General features: G+C 35.9%; 1 protein-coding gene across 3 annotated transcripts in view; it reads left to right on the forward strand.

Moving 5' to 3' along the window:
- VPS13C (vacuolar protein sorting 13 homolog C) overlaps positions 1-25,075 on the forward strand; it is a 183,367-nt gene that overhangs the window by 32,993 nt on the left and 125,299 nt on the right. For 2 of the 3 annotated variants that reach the window (XM_070421598.1, XM_070421608.1), the window contains exons 7-16: positions 3,453-3,518; positions 3,797-3,906; positions 7,369-7,428; positions 10,301-10,360; positions 11,338-11,418; positions 12,851-12,908; positions 13,944-14,071; positions 16,940-17,046; positions 17,604-17,775; positions 20,059-20,121. In XM_070421598.1, the coding sequence (XP_070277699.1) occupies positions 3,453-3,518; positions 3,797-3,906; positions 7,369-7,428; positions 10,301-10,360; positions 11,338-11,418; positions 12,851-12,908; positions 13,944-14,071; positions 16,940-17,046; positions 17,604-17,775; positions 20,059-20,121 (905 nt within the window). The remainder of the gene's footprint in view (positions 1-3,452; positions 3,519-3,796; positions 3,907-7,368; positions 7,429-10,300; positions 10,361-11,337; positions 11,419-12,850; positions 12,909-13,943; positions 14,072-16,939; positions 17,047-17,603; positions 17,776-20,058; positions 20,122-25,075) is intronic. The other variant, XR_011472254.1, reaches the window with a different exon arrangement.

Consider the following 25,075-nt stretch of genomic DNA (forward strand, 5'->3'; position numbering starts at 1 on the left):
AAGTTTTCCAATCCCTGAGCATGGCATATCTTTTCATTATTTGTATCTTCTTCATTTTCTTTCATCAGTGTCTTATATTTTTTAGTGCACAGGTCTTTCACCTCCTTGGTTAAATTTGTTCCTGGTATTATATTCTTTTTGATGCAATTATAAATGAGATTGTTTTCTTAATTTACCTTTTTAATAGTTGCTTGTTATTGTGTACAAACACAACAGATTTTTATATATTGATTTTGTATCCTGCAGCTTTACTGAATTTGTTTGTTAGTTCTAACAGTTCTTTTGGTGGAGTCTTTAAGTGTTTCCTATATTATGAAAACATGTCATCGGCCATTACTGAGTTTTTCTTTAAAAAAATTATTTTATGTTATTTTATTTTATTGGGGTGACATTGGTTAATAAAATTATATGTTTTAGGTGTACAGTTCTATAATACATCAACTGTATATGGTATCGTATGTTCACTACCCCAAGCCAAGTCTCCTTCAATCAAAATTTATCCCCGCTGTGCCCTCTCCTATCTCCCCCCATTCACCTTCCCCTCTGCTAATCACCATGCTGTTGTCTGTGTCAGTGAGTTTTGTTTTGTTTTTGCTTAATCCCTTCACCTTTTTCATCCAGCCCTGCAACCTCCCTCCCCTCTGACAGCTGTTAGTTTGTTCTCTATGAGTCTGTTTATATTTTGTTAGTTTATTTTGTTCAATAGATTCTTTCTTTTTAATATGGATGCCTTTTATTTCTTTGTCATGCCTAATTGCTCTGGCTAGGACTTCCAATAAATACTATGTTGAGTAAGAGTGCTGAAAGTGGGCATCTTTGTAATGTCTCTGGTCTTAAGGGGAAAGCTTTTAGCTTTTCACCAACGAGTATGATGTTAGCTGTCAGCTTGTTATTTATGGCCATTATTATGTTGAGGTATGTTCTGTCTATACCCAGTTTAGTGATTTTTGATACTAAATAATGAAATGACTCATCATTTGGAAGATTTGCATAGTTCAATGAAGTAATATTTCCAAATTACCAGTGCATGATAAAAAATCAGACATGTGTAAAAATCCATTCAAATTGAAAATTAGACCAATTGATTTTAATTTGGGTGAAAAATTTATTGATAGAGTTTCAGATTTTAAGATGAAACTAATCTTTAAGTAACTACCACTTGTTGAGTTTGGGTGCAGTATTTATAATTTCATGAAAAGGCCATGAAAAGATGTTTATTCCTTTTACTATTACATATCTGTAGTTCAGGTTTCCTTCATGTAATTCAATCTAACCAAGATATTTCACCACATCTAAGGCAGAAACATATATGCAAATCAAGCTGTCTTCTAAGCAAGACTTTAAAGAGATTTGTAAGAATGTAAAATCATGTCATTTGCCTCACTACAACTTTTCGTTTGGCAAATATAGTTAGTTTTCATAAATATATGTTAACCATATTATCAGATAATGGTTTTTAAAAATGAATTAATAAATATTTTAAAAAATTCTCAATTTTGATTTCCAGTATGGAAATATCAATTGTTGTAATCCACACCAATAAAAAGATCTTTAAGGTTCCTAAATTTTATGTGAGATCAAAATATTTGAGACCTGCTTTAAAGAGTGATTGAGAATCATAAATTTATTATTCATCAGATTAAAAATAGAAACTTTTTCTAAAGAACTGTGTAGCACTCAGCTTTTGAAATTATTTGGAGAGGTTTAAACATGGTGCATTTAACATTGAGATCAGCGGTGCAACATGATGCTAGAACAAATGTGAAATCAGGAATAAAACAGGGAGCTCAGGTGAGAAGAACAGATTATGGGAGAGTCTGAACCCAGTCAGCTGACCCTCTCTCTCTGAGAGCTCTTCTGGCCATTTTTAAGCATGCTCTGGCTTTCCTTTTTGTTTCTTTTCAAATGATATTTTGTGAAGAACTCAGTCTTTTTCTAAATATTTTATTTATGAATGAAAAATATTTAGGGACCATCACTATGACAAGCAATACTAGTAATAGCAAAGTCCACATTCTGTTATGTATTTATTAAGTCTTTTCTTCTTGAAACTCAGGGTCTTATTCTTTTAACACATGGTTTGGTTCTTAGTTTTTGTAATGGAAGGACAGTTTGCTTTAAAATATCGAGGAAGAACAAATTTAAAATTTCAAGCTAAATTTTATGTATATTTTTTCAAATATATATGACATTAAGGAGGCTTATTTATTATGTTCAGATGTATATTTTTTATTCTTTTGAACAGTTATATGCTCTGTGCCCAGATATAAGGGTAATTCCTGTCTTAGTGAAGCCTGAAGGCAAGACAGTTGTGCAAACACTTCAAATACAGTGTAATCACCACTTTGGAAGTCTGGTGCTGGGGTAGATGGCCTGGAGTTGATTGGAAAAGCTACAGAAGGCTTCAGATAGGCAGCAGTGCTGGACCTGAGATTTGGAAGCCGCCTGGAGTTTTCCTCGTGAAGAAGTTCAGGGAGGGCATGGGAATGACACATGTAGATGCATTAGGCATTAGAAAGTTTTTCTTGGAAAGTGTAAATAATATTTCTGAAGTATCCAGTGCAAGGAGGAGTGGTAGGAGATAGAACAGGACAGGGAGTTAGTGTCAGGTCATGACGGGACCTTTGTGTCATGCAAACACTTTTTATTTTATTGGTAAGGCTGCAGAGAGCCTTTAAAAAAAGTTGAGCAGGGGATTAGCAAGCTGTGAATAGTGTTTTAGAAGTAACAGTCGGGTAGTAGTATAGGAGGATGTTTACTAGGAGTGAAGTGGGAACTAGAGGCAGGGGAGACTGTATACAGAGACTGCCTTAAGAGTACAGACTAGAGTTGATGTCTAGTTGAATGTGAAGGTTTGTAATTTGGATGAGATAGGTGTTGGGTAATGAAATAAACTGAGGCAGTGCCAAATAAAAGAGGGTTAGGTTTTAAAGAAATTATTAACCCAATTTCAATGTACAGTTCAATGTACATTTTATGTCTTTTTTGTATTTATATCCTTAAGTCATTAAAGGATTTTTCAGTGAGGTATATCATCCAGAGGAAGTCATTGTCAGTAACCTACCCATTCATTACATTTGTGTTCCTTTGTCCCTACCACGTGTTTACAAAAACATTATCTGTCATTATTACATTTCCAATATTTTAGTAACATTAAACTTTGTGTTGTGAAAAGTTATAAATATTATAAAGGGCATTGTGTATGGATATTTTACTTAATTTTTGAATAATTGTACCTGTCAAGTTATTTCTAGATTAAAGAAGGTTATTCCTAGACTAAGGAAGGTTTGTGAATTTCTGTTTATACTGTGATAACAGGACAGCTTAGACTCAAATAAGGTGAATTGTACCAAAATTTAATGTCAGGAAGAATGCTCTTGTTTTCTCTTCTGTCCTCTTGTCTGCTAACTTGAATTTTATCCTTTTCTCACTAAAATGCTTCCACTGAGAAGGACGTAAGCGTAAAAAGCACAAAAAACATTTTAAGAAACCTTTTAAAGGTCTTGATCGCTCAAAAGGTAGGTAAAAGTAGTTTTTATGCCGTGTGTTATTTATACACATTGCCACTTAATTTCTGTCGTCAAAGGTAAAGTTAATGTTAGTTTATAATGTAACTTCAAAAATAAATTTTAAGTTGGAAATGCATATTAAAATATAAAATAAATCTAAAATAAAACAAGGACACTAGAAAAGCCTATAATTTCCATTGAGTAGTGCCTTAGCTATCCTTTGGTCATTGATTATGAGGTTTGTGAGAATTTCAACTTTTGAGCTTGTATTTTTCTATTTTTTATAGATAAACCAAAAGAAGCCAAAAAGGATACATTTTTGGAAAAATTGGCAACTCAAGTAATTAAAAATGTACAAGTAAAAATCACAGACATTCATATTAAATATGAAGATGATGTAAGTAATTTTCAGTTCCTTAGTTTAGGTTAGTAATTTAATGGGTATTTTATATTAATACTAGAGGCCTGGTGCATGAAATTTGTGCACTGGGGGGGGGGGGTGTCCCTCAGCCCGTCCTGGGCCCTCTTGCAGTTCGGGACCCCTTGGGGAATGTCTGACTGACGGCTTAGGCCCACACGGGGAGTGGGCCTAAGCCATCAGTCAGACATCCTTGGCGCTGCTGCAGAGGTGGTAGAGGCTCCCACCACTGCCGTTGCGCTCGCCAGCCGTGAGCCCAGCTTCTGGCTGAGTGGGGCTCCCCCTGTGGGAGTGCACTGACCACCAGGGGGCAGCTCCTGTGTTGAGCGTTTGCTCCCTGGTGGTCAGTGCATGTCATAGTGACTGGTCTACTGGTCGACTATCTTCCCCCTGGTGGTCAGTGCATGTCATAGTGAGCAGTTGAGCAGACCTAGCATATCTTTAGCATCTTATGCTTTGATTGGTTGAACGGATGACTGGACAACTGGATACTTAGCATATTAGGCTTTTATTATATAGGATTGATATGTATATATGTGGATTATCTGTACCCAGTTTTAAACCCAAGATTGTTTTTTTTTTCTAATGAGTACACTGCCATTTCTCCTTTTCTGTGTTGGGCTTTTTTGTTTATGAGTGTAAATCTATAATAATAAAAGTGTCATGTGCTAATTAGACCAGACAGCCAAATGACCTTCCAGATGTCATTCCAGACGTCCTTCCGGACGAAGTTGCAGCAGTGGGAGCTGAGGCAGAGGCGATTAGGGGCAATCAGGCAGGCAGGCGAGCAGTTAGGGGCGATCAGGCAGGCAGGCAGAGTGGTTAGGGGTGATCAGGCAGGCAGGCAGGCAGAGGCGGTTAGGGGCATTAGGCAGGCAGACAGAGTGGTTGGGGCGATCAGGCAGGCAGGTGAGCAGTTAGGGGCGATCAGGCAGGCAGGCGAGTGGTTAGGGGTGACCAGGCAGGCAGGCAGAGGGGTTACGGGTGATCAGGCAGGCAGGCGAGTGGTTAGGGGTGATGAAGCAGGCAGGCAGAGTGGTTAGGGGTGATCAGGCAGGCAGGCAGGCGAGTGGTTAGGAGCCAGTGGTCCCAGATTGCTGGAGGGATGTCCGACTGCCACTTTAGGCTCGATCCTGCAGTGGGATCGGGCCTAAACTGGCAGTTGGATATCCCCTGAGGGCTCCTGGATTGTGAGAGGGTGCAGGCCAGGCTGGGGGACCCCTGCCCTCCCCCGCACATATTTCATGCACTGGGCCTTTAGTATATCATAAAACCACAATATGCCCCTTTCTAAAGCTAGTATAAGAGATTTTCAGATTGTCTTCTATTTTTATTTTGAATTTTGTTTAATGCCTTAAGACTTATACTACTATAACTTTCAGGGACTAATTTTCTTTTTATACTGACAAAAAATTAGTCCAAGAGATGATGAGATAGCAATTATAACGGTAGTTGGTAGAGAGGGCACTAAAACCCAGGCCACTTGACTGCTAGTCTCATTCTCTTCACGTCCCATCAAGTCGGATGGAGCACCCACAACTCTCATGTGCATGTGTAACAATATATTTAAAAACTAGACTTCATTTATAACCAAAATTTTAAAATTATTTGATTAAGAATTTTTTTATTGATTTTATTAACTGATTAATTGATTTTAATTTTAGTTAAAAATGTAACAAATATTGCTTTGTTTTAAAGTTTGAAACATATGAAAGAAACCTTGAATTTTTTTCATTTACCTAAGAAATTGGAAATGTTATTCTGTCTCTTCTAAAATTGAGTTTGCATCCTTCTTTTTGTTTTTAGTTTGCTTTAAGTTTGGATTGAATTAAAGCAATATTGATATATATATATATATATATATATATATTTCCCTTTCTAATATGTTTTTTTATGTAGCTTAATGTAAGAAACACTTATAGTTTTCTTTCTAAATTTTTAAATTTTTTTAATGTTTTAATATATACCATATCTAACTTATACTGACTTTGTCTTTTGCTTTTATGTAGTAATTAAACTGAATTTTGTTACCAAATAAATGTTTAAAAAACCTAACCACTTATCAGTGCCCTTGTTTAAAACAAATTAAGGAAATTAAAATCCAATCAGCATATCATGAAAGTGAGAGAATTATTCTTAAAACTAATGGCATATTGATGAATGAGAACCTCAGTTTGAACTTAAGCTTTTTTATTGAGCAAGTACAATTAGAAAAGTACATATTTCTCTTTAATGAAAAGAATACAGAGATGCGCAGGAGTGGGATAAATAACATTGTTTATGTTTAAATTGATGTAAGTGACAAAATATACTAAAAGAATCTAAAAGGAAAGGAATTTAAAAATGCAAAGGAATCTTTATTGTAGCATTTGTCTTTCATGTGGTAACCTTAATTATTGTATCTAGAAGGATAATGAAAAATATAGGATAGGAAGTGGGGTAGGGAATGGATAATTTATTGCAAAAATGCTCATTGAATGATAGTAGTTTGTGGGTATTACATTAGCAACTGAGGAGTTGTGGTTTATTGAAGTTCTTCTGATTAGCTCCAAGTTATTTTGAGCTAGTTATCTCTAAGTATAAAAAGATGAGTGTGGGAATAAAGGAAAATGTATTGCCACAATCACAATATCTCTGATATTAAAAACAAAACTCAAAAAGCTATCTGTGTTTTTCAGCTATACCAGATCATGCATATTTCCTATTTGAGGAGGGTTTATATGACTAAACTCTGGAGTCACTATTGGATGATTTAGAACATTACGTTTTTTCTTCACTCTCTAGTCCCTCTAGTTTCTGTTACAACCAAAAAAACTGTGACTTTTGGACATCTTTAAGATGTCTAAAACAATGACATTTTCATATAGTGGTACACTTTATTGTGAGTAAATTTAACTTAGGTATTGAAAATCAGAAATAGAACAAAAGTTTGACATTGGCAGATTTGGGGTTAAGAGACTAGGGAAATTAAATGTTGGGCATTTTCTAACAAAGAAAATGTTTGAAGTGTCAAGGAAATTAAAGCTTAAAGAGACAGTTCACATTTCTAAATGTGAAAATATTAACTGTTTCAAAAATAATTTAGTGGCAGTGTTTTTACCTGTGATGCTTTGTTTTATTTATCTGTGAAGAACATCTTTAATGTTATACATAAAGAGACTCTCTCTTTGTAACTATCTAGACAAGAATCTGTTTAATTGTAGTTAGTCCTTTCATATACTAAGAAAAGAGATTCACTGGGAAGTGATATGAGTGTCATGCCTGCTAATATGGATAATCCCAGTCATGTTTTGGCTTCCTTCTCTTTCTTTTCCACATATCCATTTGGTTTGTGTAACTTATTTGTAAACTAATTGCCCTATGTTGCCTATCGTAAAGAGTGGAGCATGGATTCACCCTCACCATCGGTATATTTTAATGTTACTTTTTTTTCTTTGATAGGTTACTGATCCAAAGCGGCCCCTTTCATTTGGTGTCACACTGGGAGAACTTAGTTTGTTGGTAATGTTGGACTTATTTTAAATATTTATGGAATCTGTAAAATACTATTCCCGAGTCATAGGTAGCGTTGCTACAAGTAGCCATTTTATTTTTATGTATAATCTTTCTATAGCTTTTCCAGTAGTTCAAAAATTTTAGTGATGCTATTACATTCTCTAATTTTGATTTGTCTTCGAATTTAACAAATATCCAAATACAGTATCAAACATTCTGAAAGAATTATAAGCTGTCTCTTAAACATGTGGGAAAGTAGGGGATGATAAATTTCCATAGAGTTGTGTTCTCATTCTTGATTAGGTAAATGGAATTTCCAAATAGCTTATATGTGTTTATGTTTATATGTACATGTGTATGTACCATACTGATATATATCTATATCTATATCTTTATCTATATCTATATCTATAATCTATATCTACATCTATATCTACTTCTATCCATATCTGTATCAGTAATTTATTTTGATTTAATATTTTATAATGTAGTTTGGTTTTTCTCTTAAAGGTCTTTAAGGATAGCATGTGTATATATATCCAGGTTAGACTTTTTATTTTCTTTTATGAACAACTAAGAGGTAGGAAATGTTTTAAAGTTAAGGACAGTGAACAGTAAATTGTACTGAGTACATGTTTGCCTTATGGTTAGTTATATGGATAGGGCTGAGTACAGAAAGAAGAGAAAAAAAAATTGAAAGAGAAGTAGACTGCCAGAGGAAGAGAAAAGGACATGTTTACATGGAGGCCTTAAGAAGGATACATGCATGCAGGGAAGTAGAGATACATAGAGTTGAAGACCAAAGCAGAAACATTGAAGAAAAAGAACTAGAGAAACAGGAAAGGGAGTCTGGAAGCTAGTGTTTAATATACTGTTTGTCCTCTGCATGTTTCCAAAATGAATTTGAAGTAGCTTTTGATAAAGAATAATATCTCATAATATCTCTAAAGAGACCAGAATCTGTGTTGTGGAAGGTAGAGAGCTACTTGTTCCAGAAATTTTAGACGAACATTAGTCATAACTGAGCACAGTATTTAACATTGAGCTTCTAGCAGACAAAAGAAAACATATGAAACAAACACCTGTCATTGACTGATGACAGACAGGCATACTTGTGCGTAAGAATGAGGCCTAACTGTCTCAGTGTGTGCTGTTGTCTGAGCCCCTCTGTATCTTTGCTCAGACTCTATACTGTTTTCTTTGTCTGTATTATGCCTTCCCTTTGTCTGCCTAGCAGTTCTATTCAGATTTTAATACTTGTGTAAGCTATTACCTTGCTTTCTCATTCCTTTTTTTTTACCTTCCTCTTTGAATTTATCATTCCTTATTTTATGCCTCTCATTATACTAGTATTTGATGAAAGCACTTGTAACTGTTTACCATGTTGGTCTCCTGCTGTCTAATGTTCATTTATTCACTGATGCAATAGGAAATAAAATACAGTACTGATAAAATGTAGTATCTATATTTTAGTGTTGCTTGAGTGAGATTGTTTGTGTAAAGCATTTGGCACATTGGCTGGCTCATTTATTTCCTGCTTCAACTACTACATTGCCTATTATAACAACTGCAAACTTACCTCTTTTTGTATCCATATCATTCCTTTCTTCTATCTTTCCAATTATAATTGAACTCCATAAGGTAATCTTCCCACCTCTGATCTGGATCCTGTACTTCCCCATGCCCTCAGGAGCCTTCCCTCTACCCCCCTTTTCTTCCCTTCCTTACTTCTTTCCATCCATTTCTTTCTCTTTCCTAAATCTTCAACTCCTCTCCCTCTGCCTTTCCTCCCTCCCTCCACCCCACTTCTTTTTGTAAGCATTTAGATACATGCAAGTATCTCCTTTACAGCAAAATTAAAAAGCCTGTTTTTATTTAGTTATTTATTTATTTAAAGTTCTTTATTGTTGAAAGTATTACATGTCTCCTCCCCCCACCCATTGACCTCTCCCAGCCCACCCCTGCCCTCCAGCACAGGCCCTAACCACCCCCCCCCCCCCCATTGTCGGTGTCCATAGGTTATGTTTATATGCATGCATACAAGTCCTTTGGTTGATACCTCACCACCACCCCCTCACCCCCGACCCCCACCTTCCCTCTGAGGTTTGATGGTCTGTTTGATGCTTCTACGTCTCTGGATCTATTTTTGTTCATCAGTTGTTCATTATATTCCACAAATGAGTGAGATCATGTGATACTTATCTAAAAAGCCTGTTTTTTAACCTTCTTCCACTCCACCCAGGCCCCATCTAACTACCTGCCTTCTCTTTCTTTTCTTTCTAAGAGAATTTTTTACCTTTGCTATCTTTCTTTCCCCACCTCCTGTTGACTCCCTACCTACTGTACTCTAACTCTGCTACTCCATTGAAACTGTTCTTAACAAGTTCATCAGTAATGCCCTGGCTGCCAAATAAGTTTTAGTTTTTTTTCATTGCAGCATTTGGTATTGCTTACCATGCTGATTTTCTGGAAACATGGTCATTCTTTGATTTCCATATTCTGGTTTTCTTCTTACTTTGCAATAATTATTTATTTGATCTTTAAAAAAAGAGAAGTGGACCTTTTTCAATAGCTTATAGGCAAGCTCTCTGCTTTTATTCATACCCAATTTCTTCCATACTTCAGACACATAGTACTCAATAATTATTTTGTGGGTGGATTAACTTATTTAAATTTGAACATCTTCAATTCTATTTTTACTGTTATTCCTTTGATTTTGTCATAAAGTTATGTAAAGAAACAGATTGCTAACAGTAGCTAACATTAGCTCTATGTGTTTTCTTCCTAAGTTATTTATAGTTTACAAATGTTAGAGTACTATTTTGAGATATATATGTGTATATATATATTTCATTTCACAATTCTTTTTTTCTCTTAGACTGCAAATGAACACTGGACTCCATGTGTGTTAAATGAAGCAGATAAAATTATATACAAGGTATTAGACTGGATTAAACATTTCTTGAATTTCCTAGGTACAAACACTTAATGTATTTTCTTAAAGAAACCTTGATAGAGCAGTTTTGGCACTGCTACTTACTGTGTGACCTTCTAAAGTCACTTAGATCTTTAAAAAAAGAGAAGTGGACCTTTTTCAATAGCTTATAGGCAAGCTCTCTGCTTTTATTCATACCCAATTTCTTCCATACTTCAGACACATAGTACTCAATAATTATTTTGAGGTTTAGGTTCTTCACCTAACATATAAAGAAAATGAATAAAATTAACATATCCCAGATTGTATTTTATGGAGCATTAGGTAATTGACTTATTATTAGATTTGTAGAAAAATATTCTCTGGTCAAGTAAGATTACTGACTAAAAGTATTAAGCATTTGGTACATAGTTAAATAGGCATGTTTCATTTTTTTTTTAAACTACAGAACTTCAGAATACTTTAAATATACTAATGAACATTGTGAACATTCAAGAGTGATATTTAGTAAGGAGCTTTCCCCACCTTATTGATTATAGAACCCACTCCCCTCACGCCTCCCTCAAAACACCCATTCCTATCCACTGGAGACTGGAGGAATCATATCTTTTTTTTTTTTTTTTTTTTAGCAGAACATGTACAGGGCCTATTAAATACTAAATTCTCAATAAATATTTGATAATTGTATGAATGAATTCCATTTGAAATAGTGTTCCTGGAAGCAAAATTTAGCAAATGCTGGATTGATAATAAAGTCTCAGAATAACATACAAACCCCCTCCCTCTCATTTTTACACTTGGACTTAGTCAAAAGGCTGAGAAGCAATTATTTCCCCCATTTTTGCATTATTTTCTTTCCTTTATAAACTCAAAATGGCAGTTGGATAATTTGGGATACTGAACATGAGAATAATCTTTTAATATTGATTCTTAACTTCAATGTGTTAGTTGTTTGACCTCTTTCAATTGTTCTTTTATAGCTTATCCGACTTGATAGCCTTAGTGCCTACTGGAACGTAAACTGCAGCATGTCTTACCAGGGATCAAGGGAACAGATCTTGGTAATTTCTGTTTTTATCTGGAAGAGCTAACCACACTATATTTGCTTACATACGAGATCCTTAATGAAGACAGGCTATCAGTCTTGTGTTGAAGTTGTATATAATTAAATCAGAAGTATAAAACACAGGTTTTGGTATCCACTCTGTCTTTTAAAAAGCACTTTTGTTTTTGAAGATCTTTGTGAAATCATTCATTAAGCAGTGAGATGAGAACCCATACTATTGAATCAACTGTGCTTAGGATTTTTTACACTATTTTGATAGCATTTGGTTACATTGCGGTGTTTCATGAGAATTGCTTGAAGAGTATTGTCAAGAAAGATGATACCTTGCCCAGCTGGTGTGGCTCAGTGGTTGAGCATCGACCCATCCACCAGTTCAATTCCCAGTCAGGGCACATGCCTGAGTTGTGCGTTCGATATCTGGCAGGGGTGTGCAGGAGGCAGCCAATCAATGTTGGTGTTTCTATCTTTCTCCTCCCTTTCTCTATCTTTAAAATCACTACAAACATATTTAAAAAAAGAGTGGTATTGCTATTACAAAAAAAAAAGGAAAGAAAGAAAGAAAGATGATACCGTTCAGATCTAAAGAATATATTCTTAGCCTTGGCCGATGGGGCTCAGTTGGTTGGGCATTGTCCTGTGCCCTGAAAGGTTACTGGTTCGATTCCCAGTCAGGGCACATGCCTGGGTTTCGGGCTCTTAATCCCCGGTAGGGTGTGTGAAGGTGGCAGCCAATTGATGTTTCACTCTCATATTGATGTTTCTCTCTCAAAAAAAAAATCAATAAAAAAATCTTTTAGGCATTTGTGATAATAATTTCTTAAATAGTGAAAGATTAACTTAAAACTTCAGTGTGTTAAGCCAGTTTTAGTCATGTTTACTTAGAGGAGTAAAGAAGACCTGTTGAATTTTGGAACTGAATTAATTCTAAGAATCTATTTCTTATTTCTCAGATACTGTAACACAAATAAGTTGCCTTTGTCTAGCAATTGTTTGAGATCCCAGTTCATATATGTATATATATATGTATATATATATATGTATGTATATATGTATATATATGAATATATATGTATATATATTTTAAAGTCACAATGTTATAATTTTAGATATTTAGAATTATAAAAAAATTTTCTATGTTTTATTCTAAAGAAATATATCTATAAATAATGTTTAGTTTTTTTTTAAACGGATTACTAGTGGGGAACACAATGTTATAATATTTCTATATATTTAGAGTTAAAATTATATACTTTTATATTTTATTCTAAAGAAATATACTTGTAAATAAAGTTTAGTGGTTTTTTTTAATGGATTGCCAATTACAAAGAGGAAATAAAGGTACTGATGTAAGACCAAGCCTTTTTTTTTTTTGTATAATGTGGCTGAATATTTTATTTTTAATTTTCATATAATTCAATTTTTTTAAGGATCATCTGAAAAGTGAAATTCTTACAAGTAATGATATTCTACCAAGCCATCAATATAGTAAGTAATGGTAAAAGCTTATTTTATGTTATAGGAAGCCTGCAATTAAAAACTTTATTTTAGTATACTTTTTCTGATAAAATTACTGTGACAAAGAGAAAGTATTAATTTTATACCTTAATTTTATGATATAGCATGTTTGGATTATAACTAATTATTTAGGAATTGATTATAACACACACACTGCTGAAGAATAAGGAAGACAAGGACAGTGTGGCTATTGTTCACTCCTAACAGCTAACCTCCATTGACTTCCACATTTCCTTCTTACCTTGCTATCATCTGCTTTGTTTTAGGAATTAGGTTTTCTTTACTTTGCTTCATAACTGTCTCTCTGAGATCTTGGTATTCAGTCTCACCCCTAGCATGTCACTATTGCAGTGCTAAGACAAACCAACCACATTAGAAATTGTTTTATGTGAGTTTTCCTTGGCAGCTTTGACTTTATTTCCTTTTAAATAGATCTCTAACAAATCTGCCTGCTTATATATGTATCTCATCTGTTTTCTCCATTTCCGTTTTATTAGCCTACAGAAGCTATTGATTTGTTTACATTTACTATATTCCTTTATGCTCATCCTCAAATTTTATGCCCATGTTCTTCTGTATTCCATATCACTGTTCACTATTGTTTTCTTCACATGTTCTCTGGTGAGGATTAAAAAAAATTTTTTTGTTTCCTACCTTGTATTAGTATTTTAAATGAATAATAAAATCATTAAGTGTCTTGAAGCAAGGAACAGAAGCCTAATTTTACACAGAGTGTGAATTCCCAAGAGTAGATTGTCTGTATTTTGCACATTTCTTATTTAGAAGCATAGGACCCCAATTTTCTTTTTGGGGATTCCACTTTAACCCTTGAGTTTGACTGTTGATATTATGCAGATAAATAGATACCTAAATATTTTTTGGTAGTTCTCTCTTTTACATATTTTTTATAATTTTTCTTTCAGCATAACAGTGTTCTTAAAACTTATAGTCATTAATATGTAAGAGCGTATAAAGGTTATCTTACTTCTTCTCATGTGTTCTCAGTTTTCCAGCCAATATCAGCCTCTGCAAAACTCTACATGAATCCTTATGCAGAAACAGAGCTCAAAACACCCAAACTTGATGGGAACATAGAAGTACAAAATATTGCCATCGAACTGACCAAACCTCAGGTATCATGCAGTTGGACGTTTCTAACTTTGACGAGCCTTGAATTTCGACTGCTTTTGTCCTTTGTGATTATTCTTTCTCCAATGTTTTTTTTTTTAATTAAATCTTTATTGTTCAGATTATTACATTTGTTCCTCTTTTTTCCCCCCATAACTCCCCTCCTTCCAGCTCCCACCCCACCCTCCGCCCTCACTCCCCACCCACTGTCCTCATCCATAGGTGCACGATTTTTGTCCAGTCTCTTCCCGCATCTCCCACACCCCTTCCCCCCAAGAATAGTCAGTCCATTCCCTTTCTATGTTGCTGATCCTATTATAATCACCAGTTCATTCTGTACATCAGGTTATTTATTCACTTGATTCTTAGATTCATTTGTTGATAGATGCATATTTGTTGTTCACAATTTGTATCTTTGCCTTTTTCTTCTTCTTCCTCTTCTTAAAGGATACCTTTCAGCATTTCATATAATACTGTTTTGGTGGTGATGAACTCCTTTAGCTTTTCCTTATCTGTGAAGCTCTTTATCTGACCTTCACTTCTGAATGATAGCTTTGCTGGATAAAGTAATCTTGGTTGTAGGTTCTTGGTATTCATCACTTTGAATATTTCTTGCCACTCCCTTCTGGCCTGCAAAGTTTCTGTTGAGAAATCAGCTGACAGTCATATGGGTATTCCCTTGTAGGTAACTGAGTTTCTTTCTCTTGCTGCTTTTAAGATTCTCTCTTTGTCTTTTGCTCTTGGCATTTTAATTATGATGTGTCTTGGTGTGGTCCTCTTTGGATTCCTTTTGTTTGGGGTTCTCTGCGCTTCCTGGACCTGTAAGTCTATTTCTTTCACCAGGTGGGGGAAGTTTTCTGTCATTATTTCTTCAAATAGGTTTTCAATATCTTGCTCTCTCTCTTCTTCTGGCACCCCTATAATTCTGATGTTGGTACGTTTGAAGCTGTCCCAGAGCCTCCTTACACTATCTTCGTATTTTTGGGTTCTTTTTTCATTTTACTTTTCCGGTTGGGTGTTTCTCGCTTCTTCGAATTTCAAATCTTTGACTTGATTCTTGCGCTCCTCTGGTCTGCTGTTGGGAGTCTGTATAATGTTCTTTATTTCAGTCAGTGTATGCTTACTTTCTAGATGGTCCTTTATCACACCATCAAGGGTCTCATTAGATTTCCTGTACATCTCATCAAGTTTATCGACAGACTCTTGAGAGACCTCAAAAGTGTGGTTCTGAACTCAATATCCTCCCTTGATAGTTTTGTCCTGTTTCTTTGTCTCTGCATTTTTTATGCTTTTTTGGTACACCCCCTAGTGGTCTTTGTGCGAAGTCTTGTTGTAGTTAAGCCTTGATTGTTATAGTTAATACTAGAGGGATTTGACCGCCAGGCCGACTGGCTGTGATAATCAGCTGTGTTTGCAGTGGAAGAACTTGTGTCCTCTAGGGAGGTGCTAATCTAGCCTTTGCCTGAGGCTATCTGGCAAATGCCTCTGTGCAGGGCTTGGGCGGGGCGGGGCGGGTCCCACGGGATCAACAGGGTGGAGGAGGGAGCAGTTATGGCTGCTCTCAGTCCGTCCCTAGGGGCTCTGCCTCTCTGTCCCAGCAAATGCTGCAAACCTCGGAGGGACCGTAGCCAGACAGTCCTGCTTCTCCCATTTGAGTCTGGGTCCCTAGAGACTCGCCCGGATCTGGAGCTCTGAGTCTGAGGCTCCCTCCGGATTGAAACAGACAACCAGGCCCTCAGCCACCAGCCCATGCCGCGCGCACTCCGCACCTTAGTATTTTACTTCAGCACTGCGCCTCCTCTGATTCTCGGTTCCTCCTAGTTGTAGAACTTCCATTCAGCCAGCCTTCCTGTGGTTCTGGACGATGTCCGTTCCGTCTTTTAGTTGTATTTTTGAAGTAGTTGTTCGAAGCAGCAAACTCTGGCGTTAACCTATGCCGCCATCTTGGTTTCTCCCCTCCAATGTTCTGATGGTTCTTTTGGTTTCTTATGTTAATATTTGACTCCTAAAAATAGATATATTATACATATTTTTTGGAAAGTATCAAATTTAAGAAATAGTTTTATTTTATCTGATATTTTTCTTATTAGTGGAGAGTCTTACCAAATTATAGTGAATTACATTATTTTCATTTAATTCCCAATTGTTGGTGGAGATTTTAATGTGTTTTTCTTCCTCAGATTTTAATAGCAGGCACTCTTATATTCAACATTATTTACTTATTTTTTAGAACAGTTATTTTGGCGGCTTTTTAAAAATTTGTTTCTCAAGTTTGATTATATGCCCAGGGAGTTTGGGTAACAGACCTGGAGAAATGAAAGTGAAAAAAGGGCAGTGATTAACTAATTGAGCTTTTAGTCCAGTGTAGTCTAATAAAAATACAATGCAAGTTATATATGTAACTTTAAATTTTCTAGTAGCTACATTAGCAAAGTAAAAAGAAAAGATGACATTAATTAAAATTATAACATTTTATTTAACCTGTCTAAAATATTATTATTTTAACATGCATTCAATGTTAAAAATTAGGGTATTATACATCCTTTTTTTCCTTAAGCCTTTGAAATCTGAGGTATATTTTACACTTAGAATACATTTACATTCAGATTATCCACCTTTTAAGTGCTGAAAAGCCATATGTAACCCTTAGGTAGAAATGTATTATGAAAAATAAAGAGGAAGAAGCTAACTTGCCCCTTTCTTTATCTTACCTACAGTCCTTACATGTGTGTGTTTTCCTCTATTTGAGCTATTTACCAGACACACAGAATTGTTATATTGGTGGTCAGATGGGCGATTAAGTAGCTTTATTTTATTTAGTGTTTACTCATGTGTGCAATCTAATCAATATAAGTTTGTTTTTGTCTTAATAGTACTTAAGTATGATTGACCTTTTGGAGTCAGTGGATTACATGGTTAGAAATGCCCCTTACAGGAAATATAAACCTTATGTACCACTTCATACCAATGGTCGACAATGGTAAGTTAGAATTATTTTTTTAAAAATAAGAAACATACAGTCATATAGTTAGGGATTCTCAAAGTTAAGACATGTTTAAAGCCACTTAATGAAGCTACTTTTTTTCTTTTATATAGACATAGAGTGTTATCTTTTATATTATGTCCTTGTTACTTTTTTTCATAAATACATTCTGTTGTACTTCTGCTCCCAGATTATTTCCAAATTCTTAATTTAGTATTCAAGACTTTCAACATTTTTTGGTCTTATTGCACTTTAGTCATCCACATGGACTCAATGTTTTAACCATATTGGATGCTATTAATTTTGCACAGCAAATCATTTTGTGTCTTTGTGATTTTGCTTTGATAAACCTTCTTCCTGGAGTGCTTTGTTCATTTCATAATCTATTTAAGTCAGAAAATTATACTGGGAAATTGAACTCTTATTATGGAGCTCTTACAAGAAAAGAGTTAATAACAAAAAGTATAACAGGTTAGGTCTAAAGTCAAAGCTATTTTCCTGCTTTTTCTTAAACCTCTATATTCAGATGTGCATTAAAAATTTTTGATTTGCAGGTGGAAATATGCAATTGATTCTATTCTTGAAGTTCATATAAGAAGGTCTACACATATGTGGTCATGGAGTAACATAAAAAATCACAGGCAATTGCTCAAGAGTTATAAATGTGCCTACAAAACCAAGCTGACCCAGACTAAAGTCCCAGAAGAAATACAGAAACAAATTCAGGTATATCTTGCATATGTTGATGAAAGGTATTATTTGTTAAATCATCCTTTAATGTTAATTTTTATAAATTTAATTTGTATTAAAATATGATTTAGAAAGAATAGTGTTTATCTCTTTTGAGAGAATTTTATGGGAAAATGCACAGTATTTCCCCCCAATTTTTATCTTCTTTGAAAAATCCTTCTCACCCATCCTCATATTAGATAAGATGCGGTTACTGTAAACGATTTGTAGAAATATGTTTGGTATTTGTAATAATGTATAGAAAATCAATGTTAGATGTGTTTATTATTAGCTAGGTGTATATTATTAGGTTTGTTAGTGGCTTTTAAAAAATAGTTCCAATTATTATTTATAAAAAACAGCTCTATTCTCAAGATAGGAGGAGTCTTACTTACCCCCTTTTGAAACAAAGAAAAACACCATACTGAATATATAAGTTGCTTAATATCATCTGACTTTGATTATATAACTTTCTGCCACAAATTCATAATGTAAAGAACTGAATTCTGCCTGGCCAGTGTGGCTCAGTTGTTGAGCATCGACCTATGAACCAGGAGGTCACCGTTCGATTCCCAGTCAGGGCACATGCTCAGGTTGCAGGCTCGATCCCCAGTGTGGGGCATTCAGAAGGCAGCTGATCAATGGTTCTCTCTCATCATTGATGTTTCTGTCTCTTTCTCCCTCTCCCTTCCTTTCTGAAATCAATAAAAATATATTAAAAAAGAATTGAATTCCTATTATTATGAAGCATATGACAATCACCAGTATTATATATTAGAAAAAGTATCAAGTTTCTAAACATTTCAGGTATCATGTTCTCATGTACAAAATGGAAACAATATCTGTTTTATAGAGTTGTGAGATATGCATAAGATAACACTTAGAGCACCTGACACCCAGGTTACTAGGATTACTTTTTAAAAAATTCTCACCTGAGGATATATTTTTAAAAGTATATTCTATTTTTTGCCCTGACTGGTTTTGCTCAGTGGTTAGAGTGTTGTCCTGCAGATCAAAGGGTTGCAGATTTGATTCCCATCAAGGGCACATATCTCGGTTGTAGGTTCCCCAGCTCTGGTAGGGGTGCATGCGGGAGGCCAATCGATCAATGTGTCTCTCTTATGTCAGTGTTTCTCTGTCTCTCCCCCTCCTCCCTCTCTTCCACTCTCTAGAAATCAATTAAGAAAATATCTTTGGGTGAGGATTATAAATAAATAAATAAATAAATAAATAAATAAATAAATAAATACATAATATGTTATTGTTATTGTTATCTTTATTATAGATGTCCCCCATTTTTCTCTCCTTTGCCCCCCTCCATCCAGACCGTGCCCTCCTTTCTCTCTGGCCCTTACCACATTGTTGTCTATGTCCATGGGCTATGCATATATGTTCTTTGGCTATTCTCTTCACCTTCTTTCATCCTGTACACCCCACCCACCTTCCCTCTGACATCTCAGACTCTGGTTCTATTATTAGGTTTTGTTTAAAATACTCCATGGCTATAAAAAGGAAGAAACTCTTATCTGTTAAGACAGCATGGATGGACCTGGAGATTATTATGCTAAGTGAAATGAGCCACTCAGAGAAAAATACTGTATGATCTCACTTGTCTGTGGAATCTAATGAACCTGAGGATATGTTTTTATTGATTTTAGAGAGAGAGGAAGGGGGAGGGAGGGAGAGAGAGAGAGAAACATTGATATGAGGGAGAGCTGTTGATCCCTTGCCTCCTGTATGTGCCCTGACCAGGAACTGAACCTGTAACCTTTTTGGTGAACGAGACAATGCTCTAACCAACTGAACACAATGACTGGGGCTTCTCTTACATACTTTTATGTAAATTCCCCAAATCATTTTCTACTTTAGATTATTTGTGATTTGCAGAATTTTACATTTAAAAATTTTGTGTTTTATAATGGTGCCTTTAGTACAATGATTATAAAATAATATAGAATAGAGGGAGTCAGAAGTAAGAACTATAGGATAATACCCCTTCTAGATATTCTTGTTTCCATTGCATATATGGCTATCTATGTATTGTAATGGTCTCATTAAAATTCTTATTTTTATACTTACTGAGGATTTACTTCCTTGGAAAACTTATTTTTTATATTGCAAAAGTTAAAAATGTAAAAGCTAAGTGCATATTCAAATTTATACTTAAACTTTCATTCGATCACAAATACTGTTTGTTCTTGGACTAATAAGTAAGCCTGGATATCATTGAAGAAAAAAATATTCTATCTAATGATCATTTTCCTTGTCTTTATTTTACAGGATTTGGAGAAGACTCTAGATGTTTTTAACATAATTTTAGCAAGGCAACAAGCACAAGTTGAGGTAATTATTTTTATTAGCTGATTTTATGTTTTAAACATGTTACAACTACTCCTTTAAACCTAGGATCAAGAGAGCTAAGTTTCATGGGATGTTGTTGAGATTTGCTTAATTGAGAATAAAGGTTGAATTTTCACAGATTAATTTTGTCTCAGGAAAAAATTGAAATATTGGGGGGAAGGGGAAGGTGACATTAAGGGGAAACTTAAAAAAAATTTATGACAAAATTTTTAACTCCCCCCCCCCCCCCCCCCCCCCCGCAATAGAAAGTAAATAAGAGTGATCCATTATTCCAACAACACTGAATGCTAACTTAACATTTTTGACATACAGACTCTTAGGTCTTTCCGCCATGCTTCTTAGCTGCCATTTCTTTCACTTTATCTTTGCTTTGTTTTCTCTTCCCTCCATTCCTTCCTCCTTCACTTCACTGACCTTTTTTCTTCCCTTCTCTCCCTCCTTCTTTCCCTCTTTCTCCCTCCCTCTCTCCTCCCTCTCCCTCTTCCCTCCCCTCCCTCTCCCTCTCCTTCTCTTTTCCCTCCCCTCCCCTCTCCTCCCCTCCCCTTCTTTTTCCCCCCAAAATTGGAATCAGTCTGTTCATAAGTGTTTTATAAATGCTGATTTAATTCAGTTGGCACCTTGTCTGCATTGTTTTGTGTTTTTTCTATAATTCTGTAACATGACTTTTTTTGGTATTTAAAAAATGAATTACAAGTGCAATACAACTTATTATAGAAAAGTTAGAAAATACTGATCTACAAAAAAAAAGAAAAGAAAATAGAAACCACCCATTATGTCACACACTAAAGATAACTATTGCTAATACATTTCTGTATATTGTTTTAGTTTTTTACATTGATAAAACTTCATACACATGCTTCTGTTTTTGAATGGGATTGAAGCATATATACTTGTGCATTCATACTTAGCAAATACTCATTGAGTACCCATCACGCTAACATAGTGATTTTCAAATTTTTTTATTTTATGGCACACATAAAGTAATTACTAAAATTCTGTGGAGTATCAAAAATGTATTTTTTGCAAGTCTGACAATTTTGACTTATTCACACTGCATGGATATTCTTGTGTTGTCTGTTGCCTTTTTTTATGGCAATCTAAGAGTAAAGAGGTCAGTATACCTGACCATTAGTCCAGTTTTGTGTGTTTTAGAAATTCTTGCATCACACTATTTGGAAATCTCTATACTAGCATTATGGTTAAAGAGTGTGGACCTGGGAGTCAGATGGTTTGGATTTTAATCTCAGCTTTGCCAACTAATACTTGTGTAACCTTGGGCTGGCTATTTAACCTCTCTGTGTCTCAGTTTCCTCATTTGTAAAAGGATTAATATATAGTACCTACATCATAGAGTTATTGTGAGTAGTGCATGATAATTGATGTAACCCACTTAGACTGTTATGTGCCTGACATATAATAATTACTAAACAAGTGACTTTTTTCTTTATCATCATCATTATCATTTGCATTAGCATTCAGAAGTGAACAAAACAGACAAAAATCCCTTACATTATAATAGGAAGAATGATAATAAACAAAAAAGTAATTAAAAATAATGTAGAAATTAATATAAAGAATGCTAAGGCTAGGCAGAAATCATAATGGGGTTGCAGTTTTAAATAAGATGGTCAGGGAATGTCTTACTAAGAAGGATACATTTGAGCAAAGATCTGAAGAAGATGAGGGAGTCAACCAGAAAGATACCTGAGGGAAAGTGTGCCAATCAGAAGGAATATAGCAAGTTGAAAGGTTTTTGGGGTGGGAACATAACTAGCTTATTAAGGTGAGTAGAGTGTTGAGAGCCAGGAGAAATGGTGGTTAATGTGGTCAGAGAAGGAAGGTAGTGGAGGAGTTGGAGTGGTGATTGTTGGAGTTATGGAGGATGCTAGATTCTGTAGGGAAAGCATGTCAAATTCGACCCACAACGAATATATTTGCGGCCCAGCCAATATAACGGTATGAAAAAATCCTATATAATAAAAGGGTAATATGCAAATTGACCCCAAACAGCAGAACGACTGGGAATGACTGGTCACTGTGACACACACTGACCACCAGGGGGCAGACGCTCAATGCAGGAGCTGCCCCCTGGTGGTCAGTGCACTACCACAGGGGGAGCTCTGCTCAGCCACAAGCCAGGCTGACGGCTGCCAGTACAGCGGTGGTGGTGGTGGGAGCCTCTCCTGCCTCCTCAGCAGCACTAAGGATGTCCGACTGCAGCTTAGGCCTGCTCCCTGCTGGCAAGTGGACATCCCCCAAGGGCTCCTGGGCTGCCAGAGGTATGTCTGACTGCCAGCTTAGGCCCAGTCCCCCCGGGGAGCGGGCCTAAGCCAACAGGTGGTCATTACCTGAGGGGTCCCAGACTGTGAGAGGGCACAGGCCAGGCTCAGGGCCCCCCCTGAGTGCACAAATTTTTGTGCACCAGGCCTCTAGTGTTTTAACACTTGGAGTGCGGGTGAATTTCCCGCCAAAATATAAGATGGCTCTGTCTTTTGGTTTTGTTCCATCCACCAAAAGGGTGGATTACAAACAAATATTTGGTAATACGCAGTTACAATCGGCCCGAGTTTACACGTTTCCCGCACTCCACCGCAAATCTATATGAACCGAGTTAAAGACGGCTCCCGCGGAGTACACGAAATTCACGCGAGCCGACTTACCTCGTTTCCCGCACTCCAAGTGTTAATAAAATTTCATAACTTAATTTTTACAATATTCTGTTATACATGATTATAAATAACGAACTACAATGTTCGGTAATGACTGATTACTATAATCGTGTTGCATTGATTTCCCTTACGCACAGGCGCACCTTTTCTCTCCACTAATACTAGCAGCGAATATTTTAGCAGACTATTGCCACGTCATTAGTCTTGTACTGACTTGTTTGGTGTGTGCAACAGGAAATACTTAGCTTTTGAAGAACAGGAAAAATAGGTATATTTTTGTTACGCTTATTAGTTTGTGCAGTTATTCAGTGTCTGGTAAGTTAATGTTCAAGAAAAAATATTATTTTTTATTAAAATGTTCTATTTTATGTTTACGATTTCTCATTTATTTCAGCCTTTAGTATTCAGCATGTCTCTATCAAAATAAACCTATGTTTCTTTGAAAATTGAAGGTTTTATTTTATTGCAGCCCACATAAACTTAAACCTTGTTTATTTGGCCTGTGTTAGCCGTTGAGTTTGACATGCTTGCTGTAGGGTCTTAAAAGCAATTTTAAATTTTTGTGGATTTTGGTTTTTACTCTGAATTAGGGAGCCATTTCATGAATAGAATAATATAATCTGACTTAGGTTTTAAAACTTCCTCTAGCTGCTAACTTAAAAACAGACTGTAAAAAGGAGGGCAAAACTGAAAATAGAGATTAGTTAGGATGCTCTTGAAATATTTGAGAAATAATGGTAGTGTGGCTGAGAATGGTTACGATGGAGTGATGCCTCCGTGACAAATTCTGGATATGTTTCGCCCAGCCAGTGGGGCTCGGTGCTTGAGTATCAACCTATGAACCAGGAGGTCCCCATTGGAAGTGGGATTCTCAGTCAGGTCACATGCCCAGGTTGCGGGCTCGATCCCCAATAGGGGGCATGCAAGAGGCAGCTGATCAATGATCCTCTTTCAACATTGATGTTTCTATCTCTCCCTCTTCCTTCCTCTCTGAAATTAATAAAAAATAAATTAAAAATATTCTGCATATGTTTTAAAGGAGAGCCATTATTTCCCAACGGACTAAATTTGGATTTTAAGAGAGAGAAATCAGAGATGACTAAGAATTTTGTCTTGGAGCAGTTGGGAAGTTGGAGTTACCATGTAATGAGAGGGGGAAGACTAGCTGGAACAAGCTTGGGTGAGATAGGAGATGAGTAGTTCAGTTTTGGACCTATAAAGCTTAGCTATCATTCAGACATTAATGTGGATATATGGAGTAGTCAGTTGGATACGTGAATGTAGAGTTTAGAAGTCTGTGTTGGAGATATAAATTTAGCAGGGGTCAGCACACAGATGGCATTTAAAGCTATGACATTGGATGAAATTACCTACTAGTAAGTTAGAGTAGCTAGAAAATTGGTGGACTCTAGCAAAAGACCTGTAGCATTCTATTGTTTATAGGTCAGAGAGATGGGAACCAGTAAAGGTCACCATGGAGAAGTTGCCAGAAATATAGGTGGAAAGTTCTCTGAATATAATATCCTCAAAACCAAGTGAAGAAAGAAGTTCAAGGAAGAGGGAGTGATCAACTGTGACAGGTGCATCTGATTGGTCAACTGACCTGAAGACTGAGAATTGACCATTAGGTTTCCCAAAGATGAGATGTTTCAGCTATTATTTCTTACAATGATTTTATGAACACACATAAATAAATATGTATGTGTATGTGTGGTGGGCTGTTTCTGTTTCCCGAGACCCGCACGGGAAAACGACAGGTTCTTGAGTGGAGGAGCTGGGGATTAAGAAATTAAAGAAAGACCAAGATGCAGAAATAGATTTTAAGCTGGGGCCAGGTGGGCGCCATCCTCTCTGATGGAGAGGCGGCAAAAGCGGCTGAGCCACACAGCAGGTTTATTTTAAAGGCCTAGATTTACATATCTAGTTCCGCCCCTGCCTGATTAACATGTCCAGCCTTATTGGGGAAGCATGTTCCCAGGGCGTGGCTGCCTATGCTCTGAGTTCAGCTGACAATAATAAGAAAATGCCTAGGTGCCTCCCAGGCGGCCCTCTACGTATATGTACATATGTAGGTCCATATATACATATCTATGATGTTTTGATATATTGCAAGTTCCTGAGGCTGTTCATTTTTTTTCCCTCTAATGTTTTTTCTTTCTGTTCTTCAGATTGGAAAATTTCTATTGCTGTGTCTTCAAGTTTACTCTTTCCTCCTTTATCATTGCCATTTTCAGGTCTACAATTCCTATTGAGTTCCTATAAAGATT

This window comes from Myotis yumanensis, unplaced genomic scaffold, assembly GCF_028538775.1.
Source record: "Myotis yumanensis isolate MYYU_CA2020_CCGP unplaced genomic scaffold, mMyoYum1.0.hap1 SCAF_1, whole genome shotgun sequence".
NCBI lineage: Eukaryota > Metazoa > Chordata > Mammalia > Chiroptera > Vespertilionidae > Myotis > Myotis yumanensis.